Source organism: Gossypium arboreum, chromosome 3, assembly GCF_025698485.1.
Source record: "Gossypium arboreum isolate Shixiya-1 chromosome 3, ASM2569848v2, whole genome shotgun sequence".
In the NCBI taxonomy this organism is placed as follows: domain Eukaryota; kingdom Viridiplantae; phylum Streptophyta; class Magnoliopsida; order Malvales; family Malvaceae; genus Gossypium; species Gossypium arboreum.
In genome coordinates this window covers 70,852,372-70,862,137 of record NC_069072.1, presented here as the reverse complement: position 1 = coordinate 70,862,137, position 9,766 = coordinate 70,852,372, and the positions used below count along the sequence as shown (strand labels likewise).

Genomic DNA, 9,766 nt, shown 5'->3' with positions numbered 1-9,766 from the left:
CCTTTTTACCTAATTAACCATGAAAGTATCAAAATTTCTTAATGAAGTTTTAATACAACTTTAATAAAATTCGTAAACATTAAAATAATAATTTACTCATCAAAATTGTGGTCCTGAAACCACTATTCTGATATCACTTAAAACGAGTTCTTACAAGTTTCATGGCGGAATGGTCATCTCCTAACATTGTTGAATTTTGCTCCTTGTTGTGAAATATTTGAATGATGTGCAAGTTTGCACAGTCGTCAACAAGTAATAAAGTAGTAAGTATAGAGTTATCGTCTCTACAGGGACTGTATATGCAAGGTAAAAATTGTGAAAATAAAGACTTAGCAATTTGGTGATGGAAATAATTAGGGGTAGATTGAATTAACTAATTAACTTGACTAAAAATTAACCAAGTCTACTAAAAATGAATGAAAGATTTAAACATAGAGCAATAAACAACAATTACTAGTTTAATTACTATGACATGAAAGAGATAGATTAATTATTTTTTAACTTAGAATTATTAAAACAATGTTAATGATGTTATGGAGAAAATCCATGGCAACTAGGTTATTTATTAACCCATGAAGTCACACTTATTTAATTATTAAGCTTTTCTAGCATATGTCTATATTCAATCAATTTAGTAATTTCATCAACAGACATCATATTAAGTGAGGTAACAATGATATTTCTATATTGAAACAATTTAATAACATTAATCCTAGGTTATGCAAGGTAATAAATTTCTTTCGATATTATTACTAATTTGACCTAATTTATCGCAAATAGATCAAACATGCATCATTCAGATATTGTGTTAATTAATTACAATCTGGTTCTAATTAGATAATTAATTCAATTGCATCCCTACATTTATAATGCATGAATAGCATGATCATGATTTTATCTCAATGAATAAGCAACCAAGGCACATAACATCACTAACAGAATTTTAACAATCTAAGCTAAAAGAATACAATTAATCTAACAATAAAAGAATTAAGTCATTTTGATTAAATTAAAAGCAAAAGAAAAAAACATTTAGCAATCATGTTCACCAATTCAGAACAAAAAAAAAAGTTAAAAAGGAAATAAACTAGAAGGCAAAACCAATGTTTCTCCGTAGCTCAGCTTGTGTTCTTTTCCTCTTTCCTTCTGATTTGCTCTTTCGCACAATTACCTTCAAAATGCTAAATTTTTGCTGCTCAAAGAACTTCTGAGATGCTTCTCTCAACTCTTGTGTTGCTCTCTAAAGAGAAAATATTTTAGGCAGAAGAATTATATAATTCTCGATTTTGAATCTCTTTGATGTTGAATAGAATGTGAATTGGGTTAGATATTGATTGTTTCAAAGTTATTATTATGAAAAAAACTTATAATTAAACTAATTAATTTCAAACTTAAAATAAAATATGAAAAATTGAAATTGAATGGTTGAAATAATGTTTAGATTATAATTATTTGATATACATTGTATAGTAATTTAAAAGAATGTTTAAAAACTTTGAAAGTTGTATAAGAAAACATATTTGTTAAAAATCCTTAAAAACATACTTAAGTTTTTATTAAATTATTTTTAAATACTAACTTATTGTTTCATTTTGTAAATGTATTAAATATCAATGATTAAATATTAATTAATTAAATCTATAAAAAATTAAAAATATTTTAAAGTTTGTTAATAATTTCAATTTTTGAACACTAATTACTAAAATAATTTTTAAAGTTTAAAATCACTTTCTTGTCTTTAATTATACGTTCAAATTTGTTTATAATATTTTATCATTATTTACCTTGGGAAACGTTGTTACAGTCGATATGGCTAAAACGTAAGTGAATTAGAAATTCAAATTTATTGACTTATTTCTTGTTAAACTATCAAATGGATTATATTATGGAACACATTATTGTTGTGAATAAGATAGCCCAATACTCACATTATTTTAGGAAATTCACTTCCACTTATATTTTAAAAATTACTTTCAAGTGATATCTAAAAACAGTTTTACTATTGAATCAGGTGCACTAAATGTAATATTTTGAATAAATTAGATTTAATAAAAATTCATTAATTATAAAAATACTTTTTGTATTTTGTCTTCAATGTTTTTGCACACAAAGAAAAATAAAACAAATATTGACTTACTAATTATTTAACATTTAACTACTATTAAGCGGTATTACGTGGTTAGATCGTAATACAAAAAGACAACTTGTATTAGTAGATAAACCTAAATATATCCTTAGTCTAATAAAACATAAGCAAACTGATTGAAAGACTAATATGTTTTCTATCGTGTCCAATTGGTGAGATACTTTATCTTTAGTCTCAGAATGGATAACTCCTAAAAGATAGAAACATAAATGGTGCTGACTGGACTAATAGTAAATCTAACAGAACCCAAGTATAATAGATCCTTAATCCGTTAATGGATTTATTCACTTGTGACGTTCATAGTGTGACATACCTTAATCCAAAGTGGATGATGGACTATGTATGCACTTGTATACTTTGATGTAAGTAAAAGCTTTAGTTCAAATAGATAATGAACCGAAAGTTGGTGCGTTAGGTATACGGCTTCTGCAATATGTAGCATCATTCACAATAGTCGAATTTATAGCCCAAGAAATGGGCAAATAATGTCTTCTCAATGACATTATATGATAGATGAAATGTAAATGTGACCACGGGTTGTTTATCTTTGAGATAAATGACTTAATTACTATTTGATAGTAATTGACTTTTTATGAAGGAAAATGTGTTGATTACCATAAGATAAAATAGGATCATATTGGGAGAACGAATTTATCTCAAAGAGATTAAGGTTACCCTATGAGGGTAACACACTTATTATAATATCATTGGATGAGCACCGGTCAAGTAGTTCTTGTAACTGTATGTAATTAGGGGGAGCTCAATCACGATATTATAGTGAAATGACTTCGTGACTTAATTGAATTTATAATTAATAGGCGAAAAGCTGGAACTTAATTGTAAATAATTTGAGCCCTAATTATATATGTCCAACCGATATTTTTGCTAGCTTATTGAAACCATAAATGATGAATAAATAATCAAATGAATAGAAATGGATGGAAATGATAAAATTAGAGAAATATGTTATATTTGGAAATAAATGTGTTTTCTAACTAAGTATGTAAATGAATTGAGAATTAGTTTAAATTTTTCGACTTATTATTTAATCAAAAATTAAAGTTTGAAAATAGAATTAAATTAATCGATCATTGTGAATTCATTGAATATGTAGATTAAATATATTTTCATAGATTCTTTTATGGTAAAGTTATCATGACTTTAACGAAATTAGAATTGAGTTGAGAAAATTATTTAATTGGAAAAATAATTTATCTATTAGTAAATAATATTTATTTTGGAAAATAGAAAAACATGTATTAGATTAGATTAAATTATAAAGAGCTGAGTTAAAAGTTTAGGAATTATATATAATTTGACCCAATACAAGAGAGACCCAATAATCCCTCATAATACATTAAAGATACATATAAGGGGCAACAACCCAAGCCCGGCCCTTGGGGGTCATTTCGAGGTGCAGCCACCCAGGGCCTAAAGTTGAATGGGTCTAAAATATTGTTTTTCAAATTTTAAGGGGCTCAAAAATAATTTAACTTTTAAAGGTCAATTTTTTTTACCAACTTTGAAGGTGCCCAAAAAATTTGTTTTTAGCTTTTAAGGGCTTAAAAAATTTCTTTTACCAACTTTTAAAGGACCAAAAAAAAATTTCTCCAACTTTTAAAGAACTTAAAACCCCATTTTTATTATTTTACTTAAGGCCCCAAAAATGTAAAAAACAAGCCCACGACATCCTTAGTGTATTTAACTAGGGTGTGTCATCCCCTCTCTCCTAGTTAAATTAGGAGACTAGTTTTTTTTATCAATTAAGTATTTTTTGTGTTCTACTAATTCAACTAGGATTCTTTTCTCTCTCCCTATAAATATAGATGAGACTGATAGAGCTAAAAATATAGAACTTTAAGATATTGTTATTCTGCCAAAAAATAGAAAGAATTTATTTTCTATGTATAAATTTTATTTTTGAAATAACAATTGTTTCTATTGAGAGAGAATTATTTTTCTATTGAAAGTAAGAAATTGTTTCTGATTTTGTATTTGATTCATGATTGTTCGAGCCTACATTCGAAGCAATTTGTGGTATGAGAATTGTGGAGGTCGTTCGGTTAAAAGTTGGAAACATCAAAGATCCGTCTCGTACAAAACACAAGTACTTTTCAGAAAATTTTTATTATTATAGATGCTATAAATTGATTCGGTTTTTAAAATTTTAATTTCTCGCTATAATAGAAAATTAATTTTTAAATCAAATTTTTCCAAGAAGTAAAATGATGTTTAGAATAGTGATAGGAGAAATAAAAATTAATCCACTTTAGTTAAAAAGTTGGTCAAAACTGATCTCAAGATGGTTGCAATATCCAATATTAGGACTAAAACTATAAAGTTTGAGCGTGATGCTGATTTTGAGCTGAAATTTTCTTCACTTTGTTATTCACTTGTTAAATTAATGTTTTTGTAATGACATTTTAAAATTTTCTAAAATAAATTTATTTCATTATAATTATAATTATGCAGCTCAATATTTTAATAAATATTTTAAAATTATTCTGTACCAATAGTTATTTTATTTTTAATTAATATATGATGAATGGGTATGCAATTATGATCAGAATTATATATATATACTTCTAATAGTATATATGAGTTTATCTTTTATGTTGATCAAAGAAAATTACTTTAAATCAACAAATTAATTAGCTTGAAAATAAGCTAAAAAGACATGGTAAGATGCATTATCAAAATATTCCAAATCTACATACTAAACTTTAAAACTACAAACTAATTTCGTTTCAATGACAATAATATAATCATAAATATGAATCCATATCACAGTCTCCAAACAATGAATATTTGATGTAAACTGGCATAAATATATATATATATATGAATATAAAAACAACAAAGTCGTAACTGGGATCCAATTCATCCTATTTAGACAGTAAAAGTCAGATAATAATACAACAAACTTTACATCATGACTCTCAATTCTATCTTATATCTTACAGACACCAAATGAAGAGAAACAACGTTATTGTTTCTAATAATAATCATGCCATTTCCTTTCTTCACATCCAACTCCGCTTCCCTCCATTATTTCCATTCATCTTCCTTCATCCTCAAACCTACAAACCCACACATTCTTCTTTAACCTATAAATCATCAACCAGGGGAAATAAAAACACAAAAGCACAACCTCCACTGCTAAGAGAAAAGTATCGTCATGTGTGTCTCGATGCATCATCATGTAACTGTGCCACTCTCACGTTGGGGTCATCCTGTTGGGGGGGCACCAAATAGATGTAAAGAAAGGCCTGAAACAAAATGGAATTGATTTGACCAGGTTTTGTTAGTCATATGCGGAATACTCACCCGAATGTAGAAACTAGGAGATCGAAAGAAATCCATGGGTCCCTGTTGAACAAAACAGAACATAAACAAAGTTACCATTTTAACTCGAAAAATATAAAGAAACTGACTGCACAGAGAAATTACCATTCCAGGCATGGCTTGCTGAGTGCCATAGTAACCATCATGGCTCGTTGCTATGGTGTTTAACTGTCCCTATGAATGCAAAACCCCAAATTGAGATTTACTCTCCTAATGCAGCACTATATTGGATAAATAAAGCTATATAATTAACTCATTATGCTTATAAAACATGATAATACCAGCCCCTGAATTGTCTGTTGATTCCCATAATAATTATCGCGCGGTGCCATTAAATTAAGCTGAACCTGTAAAAAGTATAAAACATGAAACGGAATATAACTAACATAAAAAAGTTAAATGAAGTCAGCTGTAACAATCTTACCATTCCTTGGACGCTTGGTTGTGCACCAAAGTAACTATCTAGGGCTACTGATCTTGAGCTTAACTTATCCTACAAAATAAAAAATTAACAAGTGATGTGATCATATTTTGATCAATTTTATTCCAAAAGCTTGAGAACATTTCTTGATTGCAAAAGCTACAATAATCTTATTGTTATGCTATTACTTGATGCAGGTGCCATAAATCAACAAAACATCTTTAACTAGTCTGCTAATATATAGAACAGAACTAACCATTTGTTGCAAGCCATCCGTCGGTGCAACAGCCATTACCTCCTGCTCTGAGTTTCCCTAGACAGAAAAAGAAGCCTAAGTATGGACCGGTAACAGAATCTGCTAAAAATATATCCACATGGCAAACACTATTTACAACTAACCTTTCTCTTTTTGGTTGGGTTCTTTTTCTTATTCATCTTGCTTGTGCTTCTGCTTTGATTGTCTTCTTCAATACAGATCATACCCTGGGTGGGAGATGCCACAGCTTCTGCAAGGCTCTTATTAGAAGTGTTTGCACTCAAACAGCTCCCAAAAGCTTCTTCCAGGCTTCGGAATGCAATATAGTAGCTCTCTTGAGACAACGAACCCTCCTCAATCAACTTCATCCCTCGTTGAAATAAATCATTGTACCTCTGCACCCTAGATTGAACCTGCTCAGATTCTTCACTCATGAAATGCCTGCTCTTTGCCTCTTTTGTCCATCGTTTCAAAATATATTGAGAAGGGATGGCTGAGTGGCCGTTTATTTGGAGAACTACCATAGCGTGCCTGCAGAGATATCCTTTGTATTCATACAAGCGGCATATACAAGAAACTTCTGCCTTCATCTCATTCAAAGTAACAATAAAATCCTGATTCTTTTCAAGATCTTGAACTCTAAAAATGCTGCATGTTGAATCATGATTTTCCGGCTTTGGATGACAAGCAATTGCACCCACAACCTCGATTTGAAACTTCTTGAATAATGTGTGTGTGTATACCCCCGCAACACTCTTCTCAAAAGGTGATGGAGATTTTAATGCTGGCACTTTGCTCCATGAATCAGAATTTGCTTTCGCTTCCTCTTCATACCTATCTTGTAAAATTGCTTCATAATGTTTCAAAAAATCTTGCACTGTGGTCTTCTTATGTACGTACTTGTCAAAGAATGAGTTCACACTCTCGGCTCTCTGAACCGTAGACATCCCAGCCAACAGAACATTCATTATATAGGTTGGAACCCACTTTTTGCGGTCTTCATACAACGACTTCATCCATTCATCATCCTTGAGTTCAAATCTATCAAGAATTTTCCACCACCTTTTGCCGAACTCTTCATCTGTCCATGACCTGTAGATGCATTTCTCAAACTTTGCCATCAAGTTTCCGTGCTGTTTAATTACATGACCAAGGTTCTCAGAAACCTTTCCTAATACGTGCCACAGGAAGAAGCAATGAAGTGTATTTGGAAAGATTTCTGCAACAACAGATTTCAGAGTTCGGTCTTGGTCGGTTATTAGGACTCTAGGAGATTGTCCACCCATTGCTTTCAGCCATGTCTTCATTAGCCAAGAAAATGTTGCAGCACTCTCATCTGATACCAATGCACATCCAAGCGGAATGCACTGGTAGTGGTGGTTTACTCCAATAAATAGTGCAAGAGGCATCTTATATTTGTTTGTAACATAAGTGGTATCAAAAGACACAGCATCACAGAAATAACTGTAATCATGCCTACTCTTTGAATCAACCCAAAACAAACTCTTCAGACGCTGATCTTCACCCAGGTCTACTGCATAAAAGAAGTTTGAATTTATGCTCTGCATGTGTGTGAAAAATTCAAGTAAAATCTTAACATCAGCAGCTTCTAATGCCAAATTTCGACCTTTATCAAATGGATTTTTGGGATCATTCTTCAGACCAACAACATTTTTATATTCAGCAAATTGTCTAGCCATTGCAGCATACATCCTTCTGGTCTGTTCACTGACAGCTTGGGCTGGCAAAAGTTCATGGTTATGTTCTTTCACAAAACTATGTATAACCCATTTTCCATCAGGCCTTCTCTTCACATGCATACTTGCTTTACAATCCGTCTTCGAACATGATCGCCGACCAGTTGCATTTTCAGGGTCTTGCTTGCTTTGTCTAGCTCGTGGCCGGTTAAAGGATTTGTCATATTCCCTTTTGGTCCCATATCTAGAACAGGCAAACTTTGCATCAATAAATTCTCTTGAAGTCTTCGAACGTCGGCTATTTTGTATAGCTGTGTTGAATCCCATAGACCGAGCATATTCTTGATAAAATGAATATGCTTCTCCATGTGATTCAAACTCCATACCAGAAAGTGGCTCAAGATTCGTATCCTCCTTGAAGGTCACCATATCCACAGCAGAAGAATGCATTTCCCCACCATCTTCAGCACGCATATCCTCTCCTACAACTTGAACCATTCCATTATGCAGTGATTCATCACCATCTAGCATATTATCAATTCCATTTGCATCTTCATCTTCCTTACACTGTTCACCAGAAGGTAACCTAAGATCTATGTCCATGATTGAAACTTGTTTACTTCAACTAACTGTTTTCCTGACTGCACCTGAAAAAATTAAAATGTAGAAGGACGCCATCATGTCAGCATAAAGAACCCATGACAAAAAGCAATTCACAATAGCCTACTATAATTATAAAAGATAGACAAACTAATTGAAGTCCTCTTTAGCTCTTGGACAATCCTGGATATACATGTATCTATAAAGGAAGCAAATCCCAAAGCTACATACATGATGGGTATTTCAAATTTCCTTAGCTATAAGTTGATACATGAAGACCTTTTCCCTAATACCAACATTCCAAACGAACAAAAAGGCTACAATTTTAACAACTTTTAAGGATTTTAGCCATAAATTAGGTAACAAGATTAGGCAAGCAACTAATAATATAATATCCGCAAACTAAGATTCATGTGACCAAATAATTTCGAAAGAGATGAACCCAGAAAATCAATCACAATTACAGAATTAAATAAAATCGGGAAGGTTTCAATCATATAATGAATTTAATATTAAAACAGAAGAATAAAGAAAACGAAAATAAATTTGGGGATGATGGGATCGAAATAGAAAATTTAGAAGAAAAAGAACAGGGAAATTGCGAAAATTCAAAAGGCAGAATTGGAAAGCAAAATAGTTGAGAGGGGGCGGGGATTAAAATAAAGGAACACCTGAAGTGGAGGTGGAAATAGAATGAGTGATGATTCTGCGAAAACCGAAGGCGAGTGGAGTTAAGGGCGCGTAGAGAGTTGGGGGGGGGGGGGTTGGGAGATTTAGGGTTTCCTGCTTTCCTTCCACTCGCTTTTCTCTGTCACTCGCCAATTTGGGGATCTCAGACTCTGTTCTCGCTTTCACTCGCCCCTTTTATGAGTAAAATAAGTTAATCCTATTATTAAATAGTCTAGTCTGCTTTATTTTTCTTTTAATGTTGAATATTTTGCTTTCTGTGTTGGGCCTCAACTCCATCCATACTTTTACTACGAAGAGATAAAAACCCATTTAATCTAACAGATTTCGGCTCAAACGCAAAATAAGCCCTCAAATCTTAACGTCCTTTAACCATCGTCTCTCATAGCCTTCAATTTTGGGAAAAAATTCTCGAATTTATTTACCAATTTTATGGTCACTTAGCGTTAAATTTCTACTAAAACACCGATTATACATAAGTAAGAAAAATGATGAAATGATAAATATATCCTTTAATAGATTTTTTAATAAAAATTTTAAAATGTTGAAATCACCAATATACCTTTTAATAAATTATATTTTTTAAGTAAAAAGCATAATGGCACAAAAAAAAA

The 9,766-nt window shown here is 31.4% G+C and overlaps 1 protein-coding gene across 1 annotated transcript; it reads right to left on the bottom strand.

The window, feature by feature from the left end:
• Positions 1–4,953: 4,953 nt before the first annotated feature.
• On the bottom strand, positions 4,954–9,369 carry LOC108473546 (protein FAR-RED ELONGATED HYPOCOTYL 3). The gene is made up of 9 exons (XM_017775189.2): positions 9,137–9,369; positions 6,312–8,512; positions 6,169–6,225; positions 5,916–5,984; positions 5,773–5,838; positions 5,597–5,665; positions 5,474–5,515; positions 5,298–5,379; positions 4,954–5,226 (listed from the first exon to the last, which is right to left on the bottom strand). The coding sequence occupies exons 2-8, from the start codon at positions 8,466–8,468 to the stop codon at positions 5,323–5,325; spliced, it is 2,517 nt and encodes an 838-aa protein (XP_017630678.1). The 5' UTR covers positions 8,469–8,512; positions 9,137–9,369; the 3' UTR covers positions 4,954–5,226; positions 5,298–5,322.
• Between the last annotated feature and the right edge of the window lie 397 nt (positions 9,370–9,766).